The 27,802-nt window shown below is 40.9% G+C and overlaps 2 protein-coding genes and 1 long non-coding RNA gene across 5 annotated transcripts in view; 1 reads left to right on the top strand and 2 right to left on the bottom strand.

The window, feature by feature from the left end:
• PDK1 (pyruvate dehydrogenase kinase 1) overlaps positions 1-5,667 on the bottom strand; it is a 45,434-nt gene extending 39,767 nt beyond the window's left edge. Inside the window, exons 1-3 of one of the 2 annotated variants that reach the window (XM_007183282.2) lie at positions 5,328-5,667; positions 3,414-3,555; positions 313-384 (exon numbers count right to left, since the gene is read on the bottom strand). In XM_007183282.2, the coding sequence (XP_007183344.2) occupies positions 313-384; positions 3,414-3,555; positions 5,328-5,529 (416 nt within the window). In that variant the 5' untranslated portion in view covers positions 5,530-5,667. Of the gene's footprint in view, positions 1-312; positions 385-3,413; positions 3,556-4,640; positions 4,664-5,327 lie in introns of those variants that run through there. The other variant, XM_007183283.3, reaches the window with a different exon arrangement.
• LOC103017456 (uncharacterized) overlaps positions 5,350-27,802 on the top strand; it is a 36,992-nt gene continuing 14,539 nt past the window's right edge. Inside the window, exon 1 of the long non-coding RNA XR_451088.2 lies at positions 5,350-5,437. This is a non-coding gene — a long non-coding RNA (uncharacterized LOC103017456). The remainder of the gene's footprint in view (positions 5,438-27,802) is intronic.
• Positions 19,600-27,802, bottom strand: part of ITGA6 (integrin subunit alpha 6) — a 77,412-nt gene continuing 69,209 nt past the window's right edge. The window contains exons 24-26 of one of the 2 annotated variants that reach the window (XM_057550688.1): positions 27,271-27,396; positions 24,006-24,135; positions 21,686-21,824 (exon numbers count right to left, since the gene is read on the bottom strand). In XM_057550688.1, coding sequence (XP_057406671.1) covers positions 24,028-24,135; positions 27,271-27,396 — 234 coding nt within the window. In that variant the 3' untranslated portion in view covers positions 21,686-21,824; positions 24,006-24,027. Of the gene's footprint in view, positions 21,825-24,005; positions 24,136-27,270; positions 27,397-27,802 lie in introns of both variants that reach the window. The other variant, XM_057550687.1, reaches the window with a different exon arrangement.

Below are 27,802 nucleotides of genomic sequence, written 5' to 3'. Positions count from 1 at the left end.
GAGGCCACATCTAGATTTCCATATTGGTCATCACATTTGAATTGTATCTTTCTTTACACTAGAGTTAAGAGGAACATGAAGCTTTTCTTATGCCTAGCCCAATTTATGAACTTATGTTACCTGATTGGCCTGTATGGGCTGCTATAGACACATATACCACCGTATGTTCTAGAGTAGTGGGAAACGAAAAGTTAATCAATTTTTCTAAAGTGACCCAACAGCAGGTATAAGCTCAATACCTTTACATTTTTTATACGATGTTCAAACAGTATAAAAATTGTGTTCAGAATAGGATCAAAACTGTGTACTTACTCATAAATAGTTTTAGCATCTTCAGCACTTTTGTCCTTAAAATCAAGAAGCTCCTGAAGACTCTGGATGTACCTAAAATGCAAATCAACCCCTCGTAAAGCTGTTCTTTTACATTTTGAAACTTCAATATTGTGACAATGTTCAAAAGGCATTTTTAACATTTCTTAATTTTTAATTAATTTTTAACAAATTATGGTTGAAGTAGGATTTTTATACCCATTCACATTCAAGCAAAGTGCGTGACAATAATTAGAAGAAGGTACATGTCTTCTCCTAAAAGCTTAGGTTAAATTTGATTTAAGAATTTTAAGATTTCCTACTTCTTTTTTTTTTTAAAGTTCTATACTCTAAGATAGTTTTTAAATTTCTTAAAATTACCACTGTACCTTACAGTGTAAATACTGACTGTTATGAGAACTGAGTCTGTCACCAATAGCTATGTGATATTGGGCAAATGACTTAACTTGTCTTAGTCTCAGTAAAATGTGGAGGCCAGCCTACCTTGGTATAAGAGTCTAACTTAGGGCTTCCCTGGTGGTGCAGTGGTTGAGAGTCTGCCTGCCAATGCAGGGGACGCGGGTTCGAGCCCTGGTCTGGGAAGATCCCACATGCCACGGAGCAACTACGCCCGTGAGCCACAATTACTGAGCCTGCGCGTCTGGAGCCTGTGCTCCGCAACAAGAGAGGCCGCGATAGTGAGAGGCCCGCGCACCGCGATGAGGAGTGGCCCCCGCTTGCCGCAACTAGAGAAAGCCCTTGCACAGAAACGAAGACCCAACACAGCCATAAATAAATAAATAAATAAATAAAATTAAAAAAAAAAAAAAAAAAAGAGTCTAACTTAAATGCCTCTGCTTTAAAAACTTAATTTTAGATGTTTGTGTCCAGTCAACAGATGTTTATTGAAGGTTTACAATCTAACACGTGGTTCTTTTAAACAATTGAACAAAAACACAAAAGTCATGAAAATGCAGGTTTTTAATTTACCTAACAATTCAAGGGAGCAAATCACCTGGTAAAGGAGCAAAATGAGGGAAGCCAAATGACTCTCTGAAGGTCATGCTGAGGAGCACAGTGGCAGTGCAGCACCAGAGCCAAAACACCTATCATTCAATGACCATCAGTAGTGTAAGGTCTGCTTTGGCTTGATCTACAACTGCCATAACTTAGCAGGCATCCAGGGGCAATGAAAGTGTTTTAAAAATCTGTAAATCCACATGTTGGTTTGGAAAGTTGTTTCTGACAAGCAATATGCCTTACTGCATGCCAACACATTCCAAAGTCAAGTGATTCTGATGTCTACTGTTATGACTTAACACTTACTTTTCTCTTTATTGGCAAGAACAATTATGCTCTTTATTCAAGAGATACTGAAACCAAGCAGGACCCTGTGGGGCTCCTGGGCATGGAAGCAGTTCCGTGTCCCCTGTTTCTTGTTTGTAGGGAATAGACTCCAGCCTCCACGACCTTCCCTGAGTTCCAAAGGGCAGGTCCAAACAGTTGGTAATCAGGGAAGGGAGGGGATGCAGAGACAAGGGAGGAACAGCCAAGAAACAACAGTGCAGCCTTGGGGCAGGGTCCTGGGTCCACCTCAAGGGATACACATAACAATATCTTTGAGCTTTTTTACAGAACTAAAACCCCCAACAAAAGGCATATGTTAGCATTCTTTAATCCAGAGAAGGTCACAGTTTGATAACCTCAGGAAGCTCATCAGGAGACCACCTGAGGCCAGATTAAAGGACTGAAGGCCCTGCACATATCCTGATCCTTATCAGCAAACCCTGCCTTTGAACCACTGCTGTAATCACCAAATCTCCCTGGGTTGGGACACAGTTTTTCAGGGGATGAGCCCGCTGTGTCCCCCTTTGCCTGGCAAAGCAATAAGTTATTCTTTCCTACTTCTCCCAAAACTCTTGTCTTCAAGATTTGATTCGGCACCAGTGCACAGAGGCCGAGTTTTTGGCATCAAATTATTAACACTTACAATGTGTTAGGCACAGATAAGATTTCAAAATGCAGCATATTCTACTTTTAATGAATTAAAAAAAAAAAACAAACAGGAATAAGCCTCCATAGAAAATTGTATGTCCCCCTTCCATCAGAGCTCCTCTTACTTAAACCACATTTCTAACTGTTACATTCTTGGACTAAATGGCATCTGATTATCATTTATGTAGCAATCATACTTCTTTCATTTGTTTTAAAAAACTGACATTAGATCAGCTTCTCCCAAAACTATAATGCCTACAACAGGAAAGCTAGGATCTCCATGAATCATAATTGGGAAATGTCTTGCAGCTCAATTTTTTCCATTTAAGACTGAAATCTGGCAAACTCTTTTGTTTGAAATGTATAGTGCTTAAGAGAATAACACTTTTAATAACATTAACAAGAAAGGCTGTACACAGGTGGCCACATATGTGTGCACTTTTAATACCTCTACTGTCATTTTTTAAAAGAGAGATCATAGTTTCTACACAATTCTAATAACTTCTAATTGTTTTTAAATGGTAGAATAAAGATTTTAACTTTTGTGATTTATAAAAATATACTTCAATAAAATAAATTCAGTTTATAAAAAATATTTACACCCTTTAATACATTTTATTAATCTGACCACAGCATGGGGCAGTAGAAACAAACAAATCTGCGTTTGAATCCCAGCTCCACCACGACTGGTACTGCCTTGGGCAAAGGACTTAATCTGTAGGTGCCTCAGTTTTCTCATCTATAAAATGGAGGTAATCATGCCTACTGGGCAGGGTTATTGAAGGGATTAAAAGTAATGTATATAAATCCCTAACTATCAACATACGGTAGATATTTTTATTACATTATAAACTAACATCTCTGCAGATTTAATAACACAAATCTTAAATACAGTGTTTGCATTTCTGTGCAGTTCTGATTGTTTTTTTCAAAACCAAAAAGTAGTACAGCCCAGGATTCAGGGGATAAGCCCAGATACATCCAAACAAAGGAGGAGGAATGCTGCCACTACCTTAAGATTCCACTGAAGAGTAAAAAAGTATTTGCTTTAACTTTGGGTAAAGTCTACAACTCTATCGAAATTGCAAACACAAGACTGGGAATCTTACCAGCTTTGCACCAATTGAACTGATGGTGTCCTGAGAAGATTATCTGGAAGAAGACTTATTTCTTTCATTATATTTGCCAATCTCACAGGCAACTCTTGCCGCAGAAACATAAATGAGGTCTTTTCACAAGCATTCACAGATCCTGAAACCAAACACAGTGGGAACAGCAGTAAGTGGAGGCCATAAGGCAGGGAGAAACACAGAGGGAGTTATTTGGCAAGTGGTAGCATCACCATAATGATAGGGCAAGGAAGAGGAGGCAAGGGACAAGATAGCCTGAATGACCTTCCAACTGACCTTCCAACCACGCTGTAGAGCAGCTATGAGGATACTTTCTTATCTCCATTACTCACATCTCCCATCTTAGAACTAAGACAACCTAAGCAAGCCTAAGCAAGTCACAGAGTACAATTAACGTAGGACCTGCAAAAACCTATCCTATTATAACCTGTTGTTGCTATCATTAAAAAAATGTTTCTTAACTCTAGGTTTATGAGAAGAACCTCCCTAAGAAACAGTGGAAATTTTGACATGTTCACAGGAAGATGCATTGATTCCACGCAGAACCACTATACTAATTGCCATAAGCAAAGAGTAAACATAGAAGAGTCTTTCAGGCAACAGAAAGCAAAAAATACCAATGCCTGTTCAGCAACCATCTTCAAGCTTCTCCCCCAGCAGGTCCTATTCAATTGTTTGATTCCTGGAAAGCAACCTGCTTCCTCCTCCACTCCTATCTCAAGATGCTAAGCAGAACAGCTGTAGATCTCCTTTGGCAAGCAGTTTCACTTAAAGTTAAACTAGAAAGCCCTGTTATTTCAGTAATGCATTTTAAACTCACTGATTTAATCTTGCTGTTTTAGCAAGAGACACCCTTAGCAAAAACTAGATTGTCAATAGCAGGAATTATCGTATTAAAACATTTTCTTGTGAAAGTTCAATGACATACTTGGGAACAAGGCCAAATTCACCCCTTAATCACACTAGAGTCATTTTAAAGTAAAAACAAAAACCAAGAGCTCTGAGCCAAACAAAACTGCCACTGTAAACCACAAGTTTAAGATACCAAAAGATACCATGGTGGTATCTTTCAAGCCACTAGTGATCCGTTAGTGACCAAACAGCACTCAAAATGCAGAAGATAACTTTGCCTACTCAAAATTTTGACTTTATTAGTTTTCCCCGTTTCCCCTTAGCGACCCCATATGAGAAGTCAAAGTTAAATACCTGACTTTGCAATTCCTCTGCATCCTTTCTAGAGAAAACCAGGAAGCACCCATCCGAGGAAGAGGAAAGTGGATAGTCACTTTGGTAAACAAACCCCACAGCATATTGTACTCACGCACTTTACACGTGCTCCAGAGTTTGTTGACGAAATGAATGTGCCATTGGCGGAAACTCCTAAGCCAGTGGCAAGAAAACATTCTCTGAAACACTGGGCCAGTTATAACCTGCTTCCCCTATCAGCACGCCACTTTTATGCAATCATCATATGCAAAACTAAGCATTTATCAGCACTCTGCAGAATCCCAACGCAACTCCCGGAGGTGTCAGCACACTCGCTTCCCACCGGAGCTGCGCTCTTCCGAAACGGCCAGGCTGAGAGCGCGGAGGTGCACACGGGCGCTGAAAGGCGGCGGGGGTCATTCCGTCCTCGGCCCCCGGGTTTGTTTTTCAACAACACACGGCAAAAAAAAACCACACGCTTCCAGCTATCTCGCCTGCCCATGCACCTGAGCAGAAAGATCCATCCGCGAGGGAGGAAGGAGGCGCCTAAGGCGCCGGGGGAGAGACGTTGAGTGGGGCACTCAGAAGACAAGAGGGCGTCCGCGCGGGCCGGGCCCGGCCGGGGTCACCAGTCGCAGCTCCCGGCTGGGGCTGCGCAGGAAGGCCCGAGGTCCGGGCCGCACTCACCGAAGTCCAGGAACTGCTTCATGGAGAGCGGGGACGGCGAGAAGCGCGCGTAGAAGTCCACTTGGCCCGGAACGCCGCGTTCGGGCGCCGGGCCGGAGCCTGAGTCCGAGGTGAGGCTGCGGCTGACGGTGGGACGGGCGGCGCGCAGCCCGGGGCCCGGACCGGCCGAGGCGGCTCCGCGCAGCAGCCGCGCCAGCCTCATGCCGAGCCCCGCCGGAGGAGCCGGAGCCCCGGCGCGGTCGCCGCTCCGCAGCTCGTCCGGGTGGTACGTGAGGGACGTGGCGGCCTCGGGGGCGGGGAGCGGCTGTCACCGCCGCGGCCACCGCCCCCTTCGCCGGAGCCCGGCCCCTCCCGCGCCGCTGGGCGGGGCCCGGGGCGGGTAGGGAGGGAGGCGGGGAGGAGGCGGGGAGCGCGCGCCGGGCCGCCCCGGGGTCAGAGTCCGGCCCCCCGCGCCGCGGGGCGGGGCCCGGAGAGCGGCAGGGAGGGCGCGGGCGCCTGGAGGCCCGGCGCTGTGTAGTGCGCCCTACCATGCCCTTTGGGAACAAAACCCACCTTCCTGCTTCCCCCGCCCTTCCAGCCTCAGCCGAAAGGCTCAAGGGCGGGGCCTGGCTCAAGGGCGGGGCCTAGCTCCGCTTCCAGGCGCCACGGTGTCCTGCTGTGAGCGTGTTCCAGAAACCCTCCTCTGTGATGCAAGCCCAATATTTTACAGGGGAGGAAACTGAGACCCAAAGAGTTTCAGGAGCAGACCGTTGCCAAACAGTGGGACAAAAGTACGAATGGTGATCACTGCAGAGTGTGGCCCTAAATAATAGCACAACGACCGCCGTCCCAGGAGAAGAGAATTGGCAGCCCAACTTGAAGCGTTATCTACAGGCATTCTCTGCCTGGGCAGCAGTGTATTTAAAAAAGGCTCCCTCCACTCCGATTGCCCTTCTCTCTGTCGTCTTAGCGTCACAGTTTGGTTGCCCCATACTTTCCAGGTTTCTAAATAGTGAATATAAGACTAGAGAATTTCTAATTTTGATTCAATCCCTTAGAGTTGCAAAGGCTGAGTTACAGTGAAAATCACCACTGCCCCTTCTCTCCACTGCTACTTCCCCATATTATCGAACCACAGTGCTTTATAATGTCCTTGATGCAACAAAAATACTTTTCCATGGGTGTGTAGTTTATCAATTTTATTGTATAATTTATTATACAATAAATATTATATATGTATACATATACATATATATGTATATATATATACACGTATATATGTGTATATATATCCAGCAGTTACTGGTATAGAATAATTCATTTCTCCATATGGTCAGTTCTTGGGTTGTATAAAAGTATATGTATAAAGAATGAGATGAAGACTTCCCTGGTGGCACAGTGGTTAAGAATCCGCCTGCCAATGCAGGGGTCACGGGTTCGATCCCTGGTCCGGGAAGATCCCACATGCCGCGTAGCAACTAAGCCCATGCGCCACAACTACTGAGTCTGTGCTCTAGAGCCCACGAGCCACAACTACCGAAGCCAGTGCGCCTAGAGCCCATGCTCTGCATCAAGAGAAGCCACCGCAATGAGAAGCCCATGCACCGCAACGAAGAATAGCCCCCGCTCTCCACAACTAGAGAAAGCCCGTACGCAGTAACAAAGACCCAACGCAGCCATAAATAAATAAATAAATATATTTATTTGGAAAAAAATGAGATGAGATATAAAATAGATAACTAGTAAGAACCTGCTGTATAAAAAAATAAATAAAATTCAAATCAAAAAAAGAAGAGAATGAGATGAGAGTCTCTTTTTAAGGTGTACTGGTGTTACCAAACCGAGTTCGTTTGCCCAACGTGCAGCAAGACAAACTCTTGAGATGCCGAAGTTTGCAGCAGGGGAAAGGTTTATTCACGAAAAGGGAGAATAAATTTTAAATCCACCTACCCTAAGGCGAGGGGCTTGGGATATTTATGGGATAAAGAAGTAGGGTGGTCTGAGGCCTGGGGAAAGGTGAATGGAGGTAAGGTGGTGAAGTAACTGGTGTTCTGCGCATGCGCAACTGAGCTACATGCTTTTTCATGGGATGCTTGTTCCGAAAATGGAGGGGTTAGTATGATCTGAGGGTGGAGTGTTTTGGCCTTCTGATGTCAAAAGGTCATCTATCCAACACTGCAGAAGGCCCAGTTGAATAGTTGGCGATCTCGACCAATATGAACTGGGCAAGACTAGCTCCATGTTCCTGAAAAACAACTTTTGAAACCGTTACTATAGTGATCCATACGTCAGAGGTGTTATCTATAGGGGGCGGTTAAAGGAGTCTTGTGATATATTGTCTAAGCTATGTGAAGCTTGAAGGGTGTGCAATTTGTAGGAACAGTTAAGGCAGGTTTGATCAGTGAAGGCAGGTTACATGATATGATTGATTAAGCAAGTTATAGTTTAAGGGATCTGTTGACTGCCCTTGCTTTCATTATCTCACAGGTTTAGCTTGAAGGAGAACATTGACCACCTGGAAACAATTGTAGGCAGTTGAGGGGATGGGGTGGAAGCAGCACTCAAACATATTTTCCAAAAGTGGTGCCTCTAATAATTCTTTCAGGTATCTGTTAAAATGGTTGTTGTTATGATTTTGGTGACAATATCTTAGAGGAAGCAGTATGAACATAAGATTATGAGATATGTAGAGAAAGTAATCAGAGGGTGGTATCTCTTTTATATGTTTGCTGCCCCATCAGCCATACTCTGTACCCGCCAAATGTGGCCTTCCTTCATCCATTCTATGAATATTTGTTGAATGCCTAGGTACCAGGTCATGTTCTAGGTGGCTGGGAATAAAGCCATGTGCAATTCAGATAGGATCCCTTTCACATATGCCTGCTTTTACAAAGCATATTATGCAAAGTCCAACATGGTGTAAGAATTTTACATGTTATCTTCAAATATTAGCCTGCTCCATAAAAGAAGGATTAGGTTTGTTCTGAGTGGCCCAGACAGCAGATGGAAGACTTGTGGGTGGAAACTGTAGGGAGACAGATCTGACTCACACATGGAAAAACTTTGGTTACAGCCCTTTGACTGTGAAATGGGCAACCTTAGAGGAGGAGGGGGTTCTTGTCAATGACTGTTAGAGTCTGGAGGACAGCTTTCTAAGGACACTGTGGGGAGGATGATTAGGAAGCAATGTGGTGCTATGAAAAGAGACTGGATTCTGGGGTCAAATCCTGGCTCTTTTGTGAACTGGCTGTGTGGCCTTGGGTGAGTTACTTAACCTCTCTGAGCCTCAGCCTCCTTACCTAAAAAGGGGGGATAATATCTGTCTCACTGGGGGTGACTGTGACATAGATAGTTTAGCCATCTGTGTTAGCACAATGTCCAGGACATACTGAACACTCAAATGCCCTCTATTTTTTTTATCATTACTGGTGGTTTTTTAAAGTTATTTCCTTATTACGGTTTGATCAGAACCACTCACGTACATGTTTTGCATGAAGCCAACTTTACCAAAGATTTGGTAGAAAACAATTTACAATGGAATATTAGCCATCCTTAAAATAGTCCCTCAACTACTCTGCGATTCTGCTGCAGCCTCTGGTCGTTTTGCCTTCCTCCTTCTCCCCTTCCTTCCAGATCACTCCTTGAGCTCTAAATTCTTCTCACACTATCATGCACGGTATTATTCAGCTTCCTCAGCCCTGATTTGCAACTGTGCTGTTTTCCACCCGAGCATGTCGAGGTGCTCAGCTGAACATTAACTTGTGTGAAAGCACAAAGCCCGGGCAGAAAGCTTGAGATTTATCATATCAAGGTTCTTTCACCCAGAAACCAATCCCAACTTTTCTTTTCTCCAAAGTATATTCACCAAGCTTCCACCCAATATACAGAGAATGAGTATATAAATATAGATTTAAAATTACATCAACTTTTCACTTCTTGGTCAGAGGCTTAGGGTCCAGAAACTGGAGAGAACATTCGATTTTTTTCAGGTCTCTGTTAACATGACAGTTGTTAAGACTGTAGTAAAAATATTTTAGAGGGAGCAATATGAGCATAAGACTGTAAGATATGGGGTCAAAGGTAGAAAGTGATCAAAGGGTGGTATCTCTTTTATGAACTTTTACCAAAGGGCTATATTATTTAACTATGTACATATAAAGTATAATTGTAATGTAAGGCTCTATAAAAATCTTTATAGCAGACTTGGGCGGGATTCTCTGAATTCACTGAGATTTTATTATTCTTGTTGGACTGATTTGACTGAAAATCATAGCTGGACTATGTCCACCCTGTCTCCTTTACCCTCTGGCTTCATGGGGCTCAGAGGACAAGAGGAAAGTTACGACTATTTATTCTCCTGCCCCTTCCTGCTGGGCCATTATCTGTGTCCCTCTTAAGTGTGGCCACAGATCTCGCCCCATGTGCCGTGAGCCCTAGAGGTGGTACCAGTTTCCTTCTCCTGTTAATTGGGGTGCTTCACGAGCCCTGTCTCTTTACTCTGCCCACACCTCTGGAAAGAGTCCCTTCACACACTCTTCAGTTTCCCCTTTGAGTACGCTACCATTTCCTGTCCCAGAACCCTGACTGATACTTTACAAAGGTAACTTTCAAACAAAAGATAAAAATCATGACTTTCATGCAACTACAAAATGAACACATCATCACACTGTGTACTTTTAACATCTTATGATTTTATCAATTATACTTCAATAAAGCTGAAAAAGTAAAATGAAACACACCAAAATTTTAATTAACACATTCAGTAAATGAGGGAATCAGAAAAGGTATTACAACCAGTTCAAAGGAGAAGCCAAAAAATAGGATTACAGAAACGAATTTGTAAAGGGCTGTAAAACTGGCTTTTCCCCTTAGGAGTCCGGAGCCCTCCACCTCCACCAGACAGAACGTATTTGCATGGATATAGGCAAGAATTATTTGCATTATCAGTTACCTACAATTTAGAGTTATAAATAGCTCAAAGACAGTGAGTCAGAATCAGACACCCTAAGAAGTTGTGCTCTGAACAATGCACTGTATTTCATTGAGGCATGATTTTCCCCTACCTACATTTGCCTTCTTTAAGGAGGACCGTCATTCAAGTGGTTACCTGTGCAGTGATGCGGAGGCCATCCTGTTCAGCAGGACTTGTTTTAGGGGAATCCCCGTACTTATCTGGCGTAGGTGTTTGCTATGCTGCTGGAGTTGAGAGGGAGCTCCCCGGGGAACGAGTGACAGAACAGCCCTGCAGGAAGCTAGGAGAGGAATCCACTCCGCAGAGCTCAGGAGGAGGGGAGGTGGCATTTGCAAAGGCTGTTTCACAATGAGAGCGCTCCCTGAACCCTCAGTAAAGTTCACTAGAAAAAGAAAAAAGATGGTTGAGACTGGGTCTTTTGTGCCTTTGTGCAAATTGGTGAAAGGGGTGAATTTTGCATGAGAATTGGGGGCAGCATTTGCACTTGAGGAGCCTAAGCAGTGGTCGGGTTGAAGGGGACTCTGAGGTCGAAAACCCCTGAGAGTTTACAGACCTGACAGAACTCCGGACCTGGACAAACTGGAATTAGCCATTTGAGCTAATTCTGGGGGCAAGAAGTCTGCTGATGTCTGAATTATATATGCCATCAGCACAGTTCAAGTTGTTCTCTTTAAAAGTTTGTTGGGGGAGAGGGCGTCCAAATTTCTAGTTTCACCACCAATTTCCCTTTATGTCTTTCATTTCTTTCCTTCTTAGGTTTCTAGCTGCCTACTTCTGGGGTTCACTCATTCTGTAAATGTTTCTTTAGACATGCTGTGTCCTGGGCAGGCACTACTTTTAAGTTCTGGGGATACAGCAGCGAACAAGACATCCAGGTTCCTGCTGTCATGGGGCTTCCATGATAAGGGGAAGAGACAGAGAATATATAAGATTATCTCAGAGAGTGCTACAGGCTATAACAATAATAAAGAAGAGTAGTGTGTGTGTGTGTGTGTGTGTGTGTTGTATGGAGGCTGAGATTAGGACCTTCAGAGGCCCTAAAAAAAAAAAATGTTAATATGACTCCTCCCACCATGAGCCTCAAAAAACCCAATCATCCCTACTGCAAGAAACAAAACAGAAAATCCCTAAGCTTGTTGGCCTTCATTCATTCATAATTCAGCGAAAAAGTCATTAGGTGAGACTTTGGATTATGATTGCTATGATTCCCTCAAAACACATAGCTGGCTACGGTCATCACCTCAACTTGCAAGTAACCGCGGGCAAGGCACAGAGTTAAGGCTGAGGCGCTAGTCTTTTGCTTCCTGGGCACTGTCCTGTCCAGCCCCCTCCTCCACTCTCAGGAGATCAACTGAAAGGCTTTTTCGAAAGGTCCTTTTCCATTTGTTCTGCCTGTGGAGGTGCCCCCACTGTCTGTCAGGAAACTATAACAAGATTCTGTAAAAAGCTTGGAGATACAGCCATGATCTCTTCAGAACAGTGTGAGTTACCATATTTCACTGATACTTAGAATTTTTTTCTTTCACATTTTAACACTTCACAAATCAATAAGGTCTTACAATTCCTATCAGAACAGGTGTTGACATTGCCTATGTTTCTGATCATCAAAGCTTGCAGACTGGGTATCAGCTGTCTGGAAGAAAATCCTGAAGAGTGAAGCGCTCTCTTAAGAAATGCTGCATCACAATACTATTTTTTGGAAAAGACATTTATTATTCTGAGTTAAAGGTTCATTTGAAAGATTCAGACTGTAACTATAAAGAAGTAAAGTTCTTGGAGAATCTTAACCAATTTATTTCACTTACGTTTTCCTATTGTTATATGCACAAGGAATAAGATGATTAAAATCTGTCTAAATGTATCTAGAGCTCTTAGTAAGATAAAATTTTAAGGGATAAGAAAGCATTGTCATTGGCGACCTTTTAAAATTCTTACTAGAGGGAATATCGGGAGACAATTCACTGTCTCTAATGCAACTGGTAATTGGAATTGAGATCACCTGGGGAGGGTACAGGAAACCAGAGACAATCCCTCACAGCAAAAATATTTAAGGGATGACAATAATGGAAGCCAAAGAAAAAGCGCTTTCAAAAATGAGGGAGCATTCGATATTGTTAAATATTCTCCAGCAGTCAAGTAAAATGAGAACTGAGAAGTGTGCTTCAGACTTAATAACCAAAAAGTTGGTGGTGGCTTTGGAACAAGTGGCTTCATGAGAATAGTGATGAGGAAGTAGAGATGGTAACTGTAAATAAATACAGTCATTGGGAAGGACCACTGTGGAGTTGGTTTATTTATATATTTTACAATGGGAAAGTCTTGAGTATGTCTAACTGCTGGAGGTGAGGAACTTATGAAGCAAGCTGGATATAAAGAAGAGGGAGAGGTTAAGTGCCTGAATAGGGTCCTGGAAGACTGGAAGTGTTGCCTTAGATGGGAGGAGGGACACATCTTTGATTGGGATGCGTTATCAGTATGTTTAAGAAATGTGTGGAATTGATATGGGCAGACCTGGGCTGGAATCAAGGCTCCACCACTTTCTAAATGTGTAACCTTGGCTAAGTTGCTCACTCTTACTAATGATTACGGCCATTTCTCTTTCTGTGGCATAGGCACTAACCAGTGAAGCAGTTATTTTAACAGAGAATGCTGAGGCTGTATAGCCTAGTGGAGAGAACATTGTGTGTTAAATCAGACCAGGGCTCAAATCTAGTCAGGAAATTGAGAAAATCCTTATACAATAATTTGCATTTTGTGTGTGTGTGAAGCAGGAGGTATAGTGTGCTTGAAGCTAAAGGGAAAGGTGGGAGAAGCTCACTGGATAAACCATCTAAGGAAAGGAAATTCAGAATAACCACGTCTTCTTTTGATAATCCTTCTAGAGATGCGTTAGGGTTGACGGATTTTACTTTGTATTAAGCAGGACTCTTGCAGACTCAAGTACAGAAAACCTAGTTCAAACTTCCTTAAATAAAAGACCATTTTTTTCTCAAGTCACTGAAAAATTCTTCGAGTGGTACATCCAAAGCATCAGAGTGTGTCCTGCCCTCGTCTTCCTCTTTCTTCCTCCCATATTTCAGCTCTGCTATTCTTGGTGTTGGGGTTTCTTCTTCACAAGCTTCACAAGGCTGACTCCCTGCATTATTTTAGAGATGGACAAAGTAGCAGCAGGCTTTAGTCCCTGATGGGCAAAAGCTCAGTAGTGAGCACCCCTCATTGCTCTAGAAAAACACTAGGATTGACTCTGGCCAGGCTGGGGCCATGTTTCCAGCCCTGGAAACTGGGAGTAGGTGTGGAGAGATGGTACACACACACCTATACCTATCCAGCATCAGGGACTGAATTAGAAGAAAGGGAAACAGCAGATTCTTTCACCTGAAGGGATGCTGGGCAGGTAAAGAAACAACACATTATTTCCATGTTCTGCAGACTGGTAATGTGTTTTCTTATTAAACACTGGGATTTAATGGAGACATTCAATCCATGAAATGTGACATTCTCTCACAGAATGATTTTTTTCTCTATTTTTATTCCCTTCATTTCCAGATTATTTAGGTCAGATAATGTACATACACATTTCTACCCTCTTTTAGAGGAGATTTAGAAAAAAGAAACAAGATTCACCTTGATGTGACGTATATTTTGGAGAATCAGGTTGATCTTAAAAGCAATAAAAGTATTCTGAATCCAGCATTAGCTAGAAGAAGGCAGTTACATCCTCTCTATGTATTTTCTTTTAATTTCCTAGATCTTTTACCATTTTCTTTGGGTGAGTGACCACATCAGTCGGAATTCAGGGCATAAAATAGAAATCACTCTAGATATTACTGGCATGAAGGGATTTAATTCAGGAAATTAAATGTATACAAAATAGACTAAAGTAGGCTCTAGCCTGGGCCTCTGAGGATAATTTCTAGAACAATGACCCATCTGGGGATTTCTGGAAATTGAGGAGAAGACAAGCTGCAATCCACGGTCGAAAACAGGAGAAAAGAGACCACCACCAGTCAATCCTTTCTGATACTTAAAGCTAGAAGACACTCAACACTGAACCTCCACAACCGTGTTTGCTTGTAGAAACACCCACTGAGTCCACCTTGCAGATCTCAAATGAAAGAATGTAATTCTTTTCTAATTCTAATTCACGTGCAAAATCCCTAGCTGTAAGGGAGTCTGGACAAGTATTTTTAGCTTTCTAGCCCTTCTAACTAGAAGAAGGGTGGAACAGAGGTTGGGCAAGCCAATCCATAGTTATCTACCACAATGGTCTTAGGCATCTTATTCATTTGTTTTCTGGCAGGAGTAGTTGGGTTGTTTGTGGTGGCAACAGGCAAAGGGAAACTGAAGAGTTGTTGCTGCTTGAGAAAGGAAATGTCAAATTCAAAAACTTAACTCTTAGAGTTAGCCTGACCCTTACTTCAGTCTTTTTGTTTTGTTACTGATTTAGAGACGTCACTATAACCAGACCAACACATCACTGCTTCTGTGGGTCAGCCACCAGAACTGGCAGACTGTTCCCCACTCAGTCGTAATGGGATTCACTGTAATGGGATTTTGCTTCTAGCAGGGCAGGTGTCTTGAAGGCATGCCCCATAAGAGTAGCCTAGGGGCTTCCCTGGTGGCGCAGTGGTTGAGAATCTGCCTGCTAATGCAGGGGACACGGGTTCGAGCCCTGGTCTGGGAAGATCCCACATGCCGTGGAGCAACTAGGCCCGTGAGCCACAATTACTGAGCCTGCGCTCCTCAACAAGAGAGGCCACGATAGTGAGAGGCCCGCGCACCGCGATGAAGAGTGGCCCCCACTTGCCGCAACTAGAGAAAGCCCTCGCACAGAAACGAAGACCCAACACAGCCAAAAATAAATAAATAAACAAATGTGGGGTTTAAAAAAAAAAAAAAAGAGTAGCCTAAAACGAATGTTATCTATCCTGTCAAGACAGTGAAAGCTATAGACTCACATATAACAAATACTAAAATGTGTCCTGATTGCTCTTTATCCACAAGTCTGAGGATGTTAGGGGGCTGGAAATTGTATGAAGTGAGTAGATTGGTGTCTATTTCCTAGAGGCCTAGGTTATAATCCTGCTTACTCCATATACCGTTTTATAGATGAGGAAATTAAACCACTAGGGGTAAGTAAACTCGCCCAAGGTCACACAAGTAGGAAGTGGCAAAGAAGTAACCTGCACCTTGAACGAAGATCGACTCCATAGCCCCTTGCTGCCCAACGTGTAATCCGTGGACCAGCAGCATTGCAGCACCTGCAGCTCCTTAGAAATGTTGACTCTCAGGCTCTTTTCCAGGCTGTGTGAAGCAGCACCTGCATCTTAAGATCCCTAGGTGATTCTCAGGCATGTTAAAGTGTGATGAGGACGGCTCTTAACCACTTAATTGGTTTAAGACTTCCTAACCAGGGTGGCTTTCTCAGTTTGGTAAGCGCCCTAGAACTTGTTCCATCCACAATTTGATGACACCATGGAATCAAACCCCCAGTTTTCCTAGGGAAAAGTGCCTTCTTTTTTTTTTTTTGGGGACTTTAACAGGTCTTTCAGTCAATGCATCGTGACATGTGCAAGGGAGAAATGGGAGTTGTTCCAACTGTCCTTCCAATGACAGACTTGGTCTAATGTAAGTGACGTAACTCAAGCATGAGATGGGCTCTGTGCGCACATCCTCTTCTGCACAGCAGTAAAGGTATAAGCAACAAAGCTACAACATGCCTTCCCATTACAGGAAACCAAAGAATCAATAATGTGGGTGAAGAACTGAGGAAGGGTTCAAAAAAAATAATCCTTTCTTTTTACACTCTTCCATTTCAGAAAAAAAAAAAATCAAGAAGAATCAGTATATAGCAATTTCAAGATGCCTACAGACTGACTTTGTGCACATGCTCCCACCCCAACCCGCATTCTGGTCATTGTATTAAGGGCTTGAAACAATTGAACACAGAAGTAAGGTCACTCTTGTTGTACAAAATGACCTGTGTTGATAAGCAGTTTAAGAGTTAGGCTCACAGTATTTTTTAGTTAGTTACGGGTACTTGGACTTGCAGATTGTAGCTATAACAGGTAAGTCACAGGGTATGATAGACCTTGAAGAGTGAGGAAACGAAAGGTCAGTGACAGTTAAACTATGTTTCCCCATCTGTAAAATGAGGAAGTAGAACTAGATTTCCATGCTTCCTTCCTATTTTAACATTTTATGATTCTACGTAACAAGTGTGATTATAAAAATAGCTAACATTTAGTGAGCACTTTCTGATCTTCTCATTTATTCCTTATAATAAAGATCCACAAGATAGGTACTAATATCAATCTTACTTTACAGACGGAGAAACTGGGGCACAGACATGTCAGTCACTCACCGGGGTTATATTTCTAAGAGGGGAAGCTAATTCACACCCTGGCAGTCTGACTGCAACCTCACTCTTGTTCAATCGCCTCCTCCTTTATGACAAATATGCCTCTAGCTTCCAAGCTCTCATTACTTGGAAGCACCACACACAGAGATAAGGCATTTCCACATAGAGGGCGGACCCCTTGCCATAAATATTCAGGCCGTCCAATGACCTCTACAGCATAGCAGCTCTCAACCTGAGCTACACTTTGAGTCACCTGGGGAGCCTTAAATAGCACTAATGCCTGGGGTCCCACCCTCAGAGATTCTGATAAAGTCAGTCTGACATGAGGTCTGGGCACTGGGACTTTTAAAAAATGTTTCTTAGGAATTCAAACAGGCAGCCCAGATTGAGAATGACTACTTCCAATTTTCCAGGAACGGGGTTTGTTCTGGAGGCAAGTTCTACCCACACAGGACCAGGTACTGACCTTATGTGTCAACCGTTGATACCTTGATGCAAGATTTTTAATCTGCTACTTATGTAAATTTACCTGTGTTCGTCAGTACCACCTGTCATTTTAGATAAGCTTCCAATAAAAGGTCAGAGCCCATGTCTTATTTGTATGTGTATCCCCAGAGCCTAGTAACATCCTAGAAATTTTATTTCCAATTGGGAAAAAAATGATGAAACCACACCTAACCATCTCCATATTACAGTCACAGGATCTGTTACAGTGACAATAACAGAATCTTAAATCTCACTTAAATCTATCTACTGGTTATTGTTGAACCGAATACTTATCTGCTAGGCTTCGAGATAGTAAAAGAAGCACACTCTGTCCCTGTAGTTTGAGATTTCTTGGGGATGTTCTCGAAGGATGAATAGTGTGTGAGAAATTTTATCTAACCTCTGCTAACACGATATGTCTCTGCTTATTTCCATGACCCCGGCACAGGCAGCCTGACAGAGAGATGCTCCAGTGTCAAGGCAAAGAGACTGAGGCACTTAAGCTTTGCTGACTGCTACAAAAATCACACTTGTTTTCCTTCATTCCAGTATAGCCATCGACCATTACCCGGTTAGCTTTTCCCTTTGTGGTGCCTGGTCTGCCTTGCACTGTGCTAGACAAGTTTTCTCACTCTGACTTGTGTTTTACAGTTCACTTACCCATAGAGGATTTAACCAGGAATCCCTTTATAACACTTCCCTCCTAGATGGGTCTGTTGGTAACACCTCTGCAGACCTGGCTTCAGCCACTAGCACACAGCACTCTCACAATCTAACAGCTGGGTCAGAGTCAGCAAAACCTGTTTTTTAAGGTACAAGAGAAAGAAAACTGTTACTCGCCATTTGACCATAATCAGGAACTAGTGGAGGAACAGATGCCCACTAGCTTCTTTGCAATAGCCACTCTTCTGAAATGATTCTTCAGTTCATTTTCTCCATCTCTTTGAAGCTCAATGCACGTGGTTGGACCATGAAAGTCCAACCAAAGGATGGACCACCCATCCTTTGGTCTTGAGGAACTGCCTTTAATCACTTACTTCATGCTACCCAAGCTCCTCAAACAACCCTTCTACATTCCTGTTTTCTCAGCTCTGGGGATGTACTTATGTGGAAGCCAGCCACCTACAGCATTTCACTCTTTCCTCCTTTAAAACGAAACAGTCTGTCAGTCCCAAACTGTCTTCCCACATTGTCCTTCTGTGGGTTAGGGTACTAGAGATGAGCTTCTTATTAAGATGTTTTCATTTAGGGTAGAAGGCTAGAACTTATCCTTACTTCCCTGGTCTGGACAACTTAAAGCATTCCCCACCTACATCTACCCCACATTCTAGAATATTCTGAACCACAAGGGCATAACATAAGCCATGACTGTGCATGACGCACTGTGAGGTTGTGGCAATGACACGTCAGTGTTTGCAGACGGGTCCAAGGATCCCCTGTAATAATACCACTATCACTCCTAGGCGTCCCTGTATTTTATGAGAGGGAGAGAAGCGAGTAGAATCACAGAAGTCATATAAAGCACTGCCATGACCTCCAGCCAAGAGCATTTATGCCATAGCCCTAGCCAAACCACAGTTACTGACACTCTTAACAGTTATGTTGATTATACATTATTGCAGTGATTTAAACTGGGTATACCCATAGGACTGTGGCTAATAAAGGGTCACAGCCACTGGCCTATCATTAAAAAGTGCCAGCCACTCATTTCTCTGGGTGATAACATCTGTCTGATCTTCCAAGAACTAAGAAAGCTAAGACTTAACACGTTACACCAAGTACAATGGAAAACTATTACCTAAGAGCCTGGGCATATAATACATTTTAGATTGGAAATTTATTCAGGCCACGCCATGCTATATTGTCTGGGCGCTATATACATACCTTATATTTATTAAATTGTGATAATCCAGCTAGAGAAGTTTCATAAAATTGCTTATATTTAAACGAAATCCATTGGTGAAGAAAATATTTTCTGACCTGTCAATTCTGCCAAATCAGTCTTTGGTGACCAGTATAATGAGTCATGTCACAGCTGGCCTGCTCTCACATCCAAAGTGTGTTCTAAGAAGAAAGCAACTTAGCCATAAGAACTTTCCTCTTCATGCCATGGTATCATTCCTAAATGACGCCCTATCCTTCACAGGCATCATAAGCCTTTGAAGCAAATGAATCAACACATACAGACATCTCCCAATTTGTAGGTATCTTGAACAAACCACCTTTAAGATCATTTTCTTTTGAAAATATTCGCAACTGAACAGTAGAGCCAAAAGGGGGAAAAAACCCATCAATCACATTTACATTGCATTTTGGGGGGGGCACTAATATCTTTGGCTGATGTGAGATTATTCTTAGTGTCCCATATAAATAAAAACACGAAAAACTTTACAGTTTAGTTTGATGAAATAAAAAGAAAGGCAATTCACATTATTTATAATTTCACATATACAATGCTGTGTTACTAAGCAATGAACACTTTCATAAAAAAATTTATTTCACACTTTTATACAAATATCCACAGGTATTTTTCTAATCATGAAATAATTTTACAATGCTAGTTAGTATAAAAATGTATCAAATGCAAACAGACCAGTGACTTGACTTGAGATGACATTTTTAACAACTACAAATTTAAACACCACTACATTCTTGCTTCTTTTGTTGTTGAACCACCCTTGTACCCCCCCCCCACTTTTTAGGACATTCATTTTTATAACAAAGGTCTATAAACACTTTCAAAATATCAGCTTCTGAGCAACCTATAAAGCCAGTGCACTAGGTTGCAAGTTACCTAAGCAAGAAACTGAGATTTTAAACACTGTTATGACCTGTTTTAGAGAAATCTTTGTAAACAAAATATCACTTATAAAACTATTTTTGTTTTGAAAATTCCAAAGTACAACTAGTATCTTAAGGGCATAACATTTCTGAAAAGAAAAAAAAAAATTAAAACTCCAAAGCAACAATGGCACACGTAGCTGTGTTTTGTTCTTTTAAAAGATTCTGAGATGCTGCTTATGCTATAGCCAAACAAATTAGCACCTGTTTGCTGTTGTGCCCCATATAACTTAACATTTTGAAGTACAGTGATTTTTTAAACTTTAGTTCTCATATCTATTCAATCTCTATTGAATGTATTATATAATAATATCTTCCTCCTCCCTCCCCTTCATCTTTAAAATTAAACAATTTAAAGTTCTTTTTTAGAGTAGTCAAAGTCTTTTGGGGGATGCAGACAGGAGAGGAAACAAAGCAAAAAACAGAACATCAACTCACTGATTAAATACTTCCAATAACATTTAAAAACGTCAAAGCCACGATGTTCTGACTTTTGGTATCAGGTATTCAGTAGTCTTACGCTGGATTGGTTTGGGTCCACCCCAGGCACTCACCGTTTCTTTCAAGTCCTGAATATACAGTATTTTCAGCAGTGACTAAACTGCACTAAAGTCCAACAAACAATCCCATCATTTCCAAGAGTTCCTGAAAGTTATAGCATGAAATTCAGAAATATCACACAGGGCTCTAAACTAAAAAATTATCTGCTGTCTTTAAGAATTAAACATCTTACAGTTAAATCCTATTTCTTAAATGTTTTGGGTCTGGAGGGAGGGGGTGAGGGCTGTCATGAAGGGAGATGTTTTTTTTTTTTTTTTTTTTTTTAAGGGAGATGTTTTAATAACTTAAACTTATCTGTAAAGTATAACAACTCTGATACGTTTATAAAGAATTACTGTTTTCTTCAGGCAGTCAATAATTTAGGTCCAACCAACGACCTCTCATGTTCTAATTCTGATTGCTTAATCCAACCTGAAGGGTAAACTGGAGAATCTTTGGCCTGTTAGTCAATAACAAAATGGTTTGTAAAAAAGAAAAATAAATACCATATACAAATAAGTATAACTAGCATTCAAATCTGTTATGCCTGTGTGTTTTAGTCAAAGGGGAATTAAACCTCTGTGTATTTGGTGTGAGCAGGTATTCACACATCTAGGAAATGGAAAAAGATGGCAGGATGGCAGCATCACCTTCTATTGCACACTTAATTTATGGGAGCACTTTAAATTGAACACAGCTACCCTGACGGCATAGTCTTGTGACGCAGGACAGTTGACTTGCAGGTTCTCTGGTCCTGCGAGAAGAACATTTGCAGAGGTGGTGCCGAGGTCAGGACGGTCACTCTGTTGGTGCAGTGGTTGTGGTGGCTTCTTCCAGCTATACCATCAAGAGGATGTGGCAGGTCCTTCCCCAGCACAGGTAAGTCAGTCACACCAAAAACAAAGGCAACCCGGAACATTAAATTAAGGCAGTTAAAGAAAAATCCATTCCAACAGCCTTCAAATTGGCCGTGCAAAACAGGAGCCTCAGGCTACGTAACAATGTCCACAGTTAAAACTGTAGGCTTGTACTGTGTGTAGTCTGTCTGAAATCTATATTCAGATATTGAACAGGCTTTTCAATCCATTGAAATTTCTGGGTTGGGGGGAAAAAAAAAAAAAAGCAGTTTGGGTACTGTGAAGCTTTTTTGGCCCCCCTAGGAGTAGCTTTCATTTTCATTCCACCTTGTGATCCACTGTTTTTTTTCAAGGTTATCATTACATTTTTCATCTGGGATCTCTCGCTCCTCTTTCCGGATCCTTACAGCATGGTATCGGGGAACACTATCGTCGTACCTAGAGCGTTTAAAGAATCCACACTGGAGGTGGGGGAGAAAGACACAGAAACAAATTAAATAATTCCAACAAGAGCAAAAGTCCACTAGATGGCAATGTCTAAGCTTTCTGTTCAGCTATGCCTAACTTTGGACTTGTACAAAGAATAAAAGACATGGTTTTCTTTTAAGAAGGAACCAATAGGTCAAAAAGAAATGATAACAGCCAGTGGGGATAAACGGAAGAGAACAGCTGTAAAACTGGAAGAAAAGTCCCTTTTTCCATCTTGTCTTTCAATCTTATAACAATGTTAGTTGCCTCTAACAGTTGAAGAGCTTATGAAACAGTGCTTCCATTTTTTATAATCACAATACTGTACGTAAAAGATCTAATTTTCAGATTATTAGACCATCATGTTAGTTTCAAGAACAAATTTCTTTCAAGGCCATACACCAAAGATTATTTCATGCCCTCTTCCACTAACAAAATGGAAATGAGGTCACAAATATTTTATAAATTACTACTTGAAGTGGGTCAATTTAAGAAATCTCTCCTCCAAGGCTCCAGTACTCATCTCTCAATAGCTAGAAGGTAATTTATACTGCCTGGATTTCCAAACAAAGCTTCCAAACTAAGCTCTTTCATTAATAAATCATGTAGTAACTGTGTCCTGCAATAAGATCATTTATGTACTGCAAGGAATTTGAGGAAACTATTACTTGACTGAATTTCAGAGCATCCCCTAATTTCTTTTTTTTTGGCGAAAAGACAACATTTACATTTAAATTATTAATGAATATATATTTTATTGATCTTTAAAAAAATATTCAATCTGATCCAAAGTAGATTTTTATTGAGAACATATCTGGAAATTTAAAAATCAGATTGAATTTTTTAAGAGAATAAAATATATATGTATTTTTTAAAAAGATGTGTTTTTAATTTAAAAATGCAGATAAAAGGGGGATGAGGAAGATACGTAGAATGGTTGATTAATGTGTTTACTATTGGACATCAACAGGAACAGAACATTTGTTTTGAATGATGTTAAGTTATAAAAATGGCATGGGGCAAAATAAAATTATGTACGAAGTTATCACTGAGTCAATGGGAAAAATGGACCAAGAAGTTTTGTTCTAAGGCCTTTTCTATTTTCTGCAAAAAAGCCAAAACACCTATCTGTTACATATGTGGCTCTCGCCCCATTTAAACAAAGAGGAAATCAAGGGTGATACATAAAACTGAAATGGAATTGGGATTCATCGTGACAGTGCCATGGAAAGGGATTATAGGGGTAATTCTACCCTCTCATGCCCACAGAAATGGAAAAAGGAATCTCTGCCATTCCCATTTCCATGGATTTACAAATAAGAGAAGCCAAATACAAACTTAAAATCAACTGAGACCCAAAGTTGAAAAAAATCTCTAGGAACAAGGAACAAGGTCAAACTCCATTACAACGTTCTGAAATAAACTGTCCAGAGCAGTTTTATGTTAGAATTTTGTATATTGAAGGCCATGTTGGCAAAGAATCATCTTCTGAAGTTAACCATAATGTCCATCACGCCAATAGTTAAGAGTTCGTTGCAATGGTCTTTGACCCATAGTAGATATGCAGGGAAAGGAAGTTGCATGCTTAGCTAGCATAAAACAATTTCTGAGCAACAATAAAAGCATTCCAAGCCTTCCCCCATCACTTCATAGCAAGGAGATCAAAAAGATGACAGTGAGAAAGGCTTCTCTTCAAGAGAAACACAATGTTTCCAACATGCAATAGGTTAATGAGGCAGTCAACACAAGCTTCTATCTGTGGGAAATTCCAAAATGGACAAGAAATCTGGGATGATTTCTTATGCATCTTTGAAATTCCAAGTGAGATGCTACATACTGGATTAACAACACATGGCAAACTGGGCTACTGTGGAGGTCTAACGCCTCCTTTTGTGTGTACATAGATTGCCGTTTTCTTCATTGCTGTGGGTAATGTTTAATAACAACAACAACACAAAATTACTCACCTGCAATGAAAGAGTCTTTGTGCATTTTTTAAAAAACTGTAAACTTTCAAGTGAAATAAATGAAATAAATCCAAGCAAGGCAAGCCAGTGTGGACATTTGGAAACATCTGTTAATGGGACACACACAGCAAGCTGTTGCTTTTAAAGTTAGCCACCACAACCATAGCAGGTCCCACAGCTAGCAATTAAAAAACATTGATCAATTACCAATTACAGAAGCAGATCAATACTATGCATCAGAAGTAAGCCTCTCTTTATCAGACGGCTGAGCATGGATCTCAGCCTTGTGATATGTGGCATCATAATGATCTTTCTTATTTCTCTTGAAGAAACCACACTACAAGGAAGCAAGGTATTTAGTCAGTGTTACAGTTTTATGTATAAAAGCTAAACAAAAGAAAATCTCAGATTTTAACCTGTTTTCTACTTACAGCTTGTTTTACAAAGAGACCACTATGGATCAACCAAAAGGGACCAGCGCTATACTACATGGTGACAGCAATTAACCCAACTCTACTATCATGGGTCTCTGGTCAAATATTTATATGGATGACATTAGCTGATTGATTTTTCTATTTGTAACAAATCCTAAGGACCAAAATCATCCTAAAAGGGAAAATATATACACATCTGATTACAGCTTTGGGTGGTTTCTTCTTGCAGGGAATACGGAGTCTAAAAATAGGCAAAAGATTGACATCTACAGTTTACTGATTCAAAGTTTAAAGAATAAATTCTCTAAGGCTTAGCACAAATCCAAATAAAATAGATTCTGTGAATATTTTTCTGCCCTTCACAGTGAATTTTATGGAATAAATGCCATTTGCTTGGGGCCTTGGTGGGGGTAAATCACAATATAAATTCAAATACACTGTCATGAAACAACGACAGCTGTCATTTTCCCAAATTCTTAACCACCATGTTAACACTTAAGTGGTAGGAACCTGTGCTCCTCAGGTTAGGTCACTCTAAATGAGTATAAAGGTATAATTCCACTTTCTACTATAATTTCCTCATTCAACCGTGGAGAACTTTTTCTACTTACTTTTATCTAGTTCATAAGGCCATGGAACTGCCCTTTGATATATAACTTGATTGAAGAATTTCTGCCCTCCTGGAAAATTCTGCAGCCTAGCCTGGCAACTCATGAAGTACAAATCTTGATCTGCTTTGTACAATGTGGTAGCTACTAACCACGTGAGGCTATTCAAATTTAAATTAAATTTAAAAGTCAATACCTCCATTGCACTAGCCATATTCCAAGTGCTCAACAGCCACATGTGACTAGCGATTACCATAATGGACAGTGCAGCTTCAGAACATCTCCATTATTACAGAAAGTTTTACTGCACAGCGTTGATCCAGGCTGTTGATCTAGGCTATTTATCTGGATATTTATTTCTGACATTTAATTTATTATACAGTGAGCACACCCAGCCAACTTTCAGTAACACGTGCTAGTAAATATGGTGGGAAAAGGAATGAACCACGAACCAAGAGTCCTTGTTATGCCTCTAACTTGGCAACATTCTTAATATCCATGGGCGTGAGCATCTTTGTTTACAAAATGAAGGTGACTGGACCAGGCTGGAGGACTTTTCTCTTATACCCTCAAACAAAACCCTATACAGAATCCCTATGTTCAAAGCAGATAAAGTCACCACGGCTCTGGTTGAAGTGGGGATACTGCCCCTAGCCCCACCTGCATAGCTTTGTCTTGGCACCTACGTGGATGTGCAAAACCCAATTTAAAGGCCACTGAACCAGAGTCCTCTCTGGTCCTCAAAGTCTATTATTTTAGCACATAAAAGCAAACAGTTCAGTTTCAGAAAGAAAAGCATAAAGTAATAAAAATGATTTTCATGGGGGGGTTGTAGAAGTTGTCTGATTACTTTAGAGTTCACTTGTGAGTCCGGATACTTTAGAACATAAAAAAAAAAAAAGAGAGAGAGATCATCTAGTCCAACCCACTTACTAAGCAGCTAAGGCAAACCAGTGCCCCAGGGAGGTGAAATGATTTGTCCAAGGTTATATAGCTTGGGTTTCTTAACTCTCAACTTACCCTCATTAGAGACTGCCAATAAGATCTGTTCTGAAAAAGATTGTTCTTGTGACCTCTTCTGGAGAGCAGCAGAAGGCCATCCTCAAATATCAAACCTTGCATTCAGTTTTTGATATCAAAATAATTTCCAGAGCATCTCCTATATTGGCTGGCTGTGCTCATCAGACAAACCTACTACCTGAAGTAAACATCAGAGGTAGGACTGGCTAACATCCCATGGGAGGATGGCTCTTGGCATAAGCAGATACCAAGCTTCAATCACACAACTGGAGGACACAGGCAAATTATCTCAGAAAATTATCTTGGCAAGAGGAAGTTACTTGGAAAAATAAAGTGAAAAAGAGATGCTCAATATTTGAAAGTGAGAATATCCTGAGCCCTTGTCCATTATACTCTTGGATCCAAGGAAAAGATAAGGATAGTTTGATACTAGACATTGTCGGTCAGGTTTCATAATCCGTTAACCTCTAGACCAGACGTGTTTGGAAACCCAGAATTTTTGGCATTTTAGAAAAGTAATACACTGCATACATAATGTCACAGTAATCAAAACATTAGTATTTCTGCAGTGAGACTAATGAGTAAAGGATAAAGACCATAAAGAGCCTCTCTTCACATCATGTCAAGTTGTGCTGCCGAATAAGTCATTACAAACTGAGTTTTTTACAAGTTGTGATTGTTGACAAAGGTTGATAAAGGTCTGTGAACCTCCATTACTCACTGAGAATAATCCAATTGTATAATCTCTGGCAACAAAAGTATGCAACATCTCATACATTTTTTGTAATGTAGACTATTTACTGGTAGAAAGCAGGCGGAAGATACTACATTATATTTGCAGGACCAAATTCTAATGAAGAACACCATATTAAACACAGATCTTCCTTATGTTTGATATAGGCTATGATAACTACTTTGGGATTCATTAATTTCATGCTTTCCTATTCCTAATCTAGCTGCAACTGTAACAAGCTCCAACTGCTGCCATGAATGTTTCTTTACAAAAGTTGAAGTTAACCGGGATACAGATTCTGATTAATGTGATACCCAACAATTTGGCTTAGATTCAGAATTTGATCTTAGATGAAGAAAAGGTCATAGTGGTAAAATTTTTTTAATTGTTATTTGCCAAATGTGCTAAATTATATGTGAAAAACACCAAAATTTACACACTTAAGAAACTCCTTATAATGTACAAATACTATATACCTTTAATACAAAATGTTAGACAGATATTCAGATGTTTATTGTATAATTCTCAAGTTTGCTGTGTGTTGGAAAAGTTTCATAGTAAAATGTTGGGAAAAGGAAGCAATGAAAAAAATGTATATACTATCAGTGTTAATTTACTTTTTAAAAAACCTGAAATAAAGTTTGTATCACAAAACTCAAGTGCCAGATATGACTTACCTTCCATAGTAAAAATACTAATAGAGCAAGCATCAAAATCCCAGCAAGAATAGCCACTAGGATGATCCACCAAGGTACTCCTGAATATTGAGCTACAGTCTTTGAGGGAAACACAGTCACACGAACCTATGGGGCATAAAAGAAAGCAATATTATTATAAACTGAGGTGAGAATTAAACCATGAGTTTATATTACTAATTCTGCTTCCAGACACATTTTGGTCAATGTAGCCTATGGACGGATGAGATGTCTTTTTGATGTGAGATCCTTTCCTTTAGTAACGGAATACTGCTTTAAGAGACATTTCTTGGAGATCTTTTCCCAGAACCTGGAAAATGCTGGATTGTGGTGGGGTTTTTTTAATAAATTTATTTATTTATTTATATTTTTGGCTGCATTGGGTCTTCGTTGCTGCGTGTGGACTTTCTCTAGTTGCATCGAGCGGGGGCTCCTCTTCGTTTCGGTGCACGGGCTTCTCATTGTGGTGGCTTCTCTTGTTGCAGAGCACAGGCTCTAGGCATGTGGGCTTCAG

Source organism: Balaenoptera acutorostrata, chromosome 8, assembly GCF_949987535.1.
Source record: "Balaenoptera acutorostrata chromosome 8, mBalAcu1.1, whole genome shotgun sequence".
NCBI classification, from domain to species: Eukaryota; Metazoa; Chordata; class Mammalia; order Artiodactyla; family Balaenopteridae; genus Balaenoptera; species Balaenoptera acutorostrata.
This window is presented reverse-complemented; position numbering and strand designations above follow the sequence as displayed.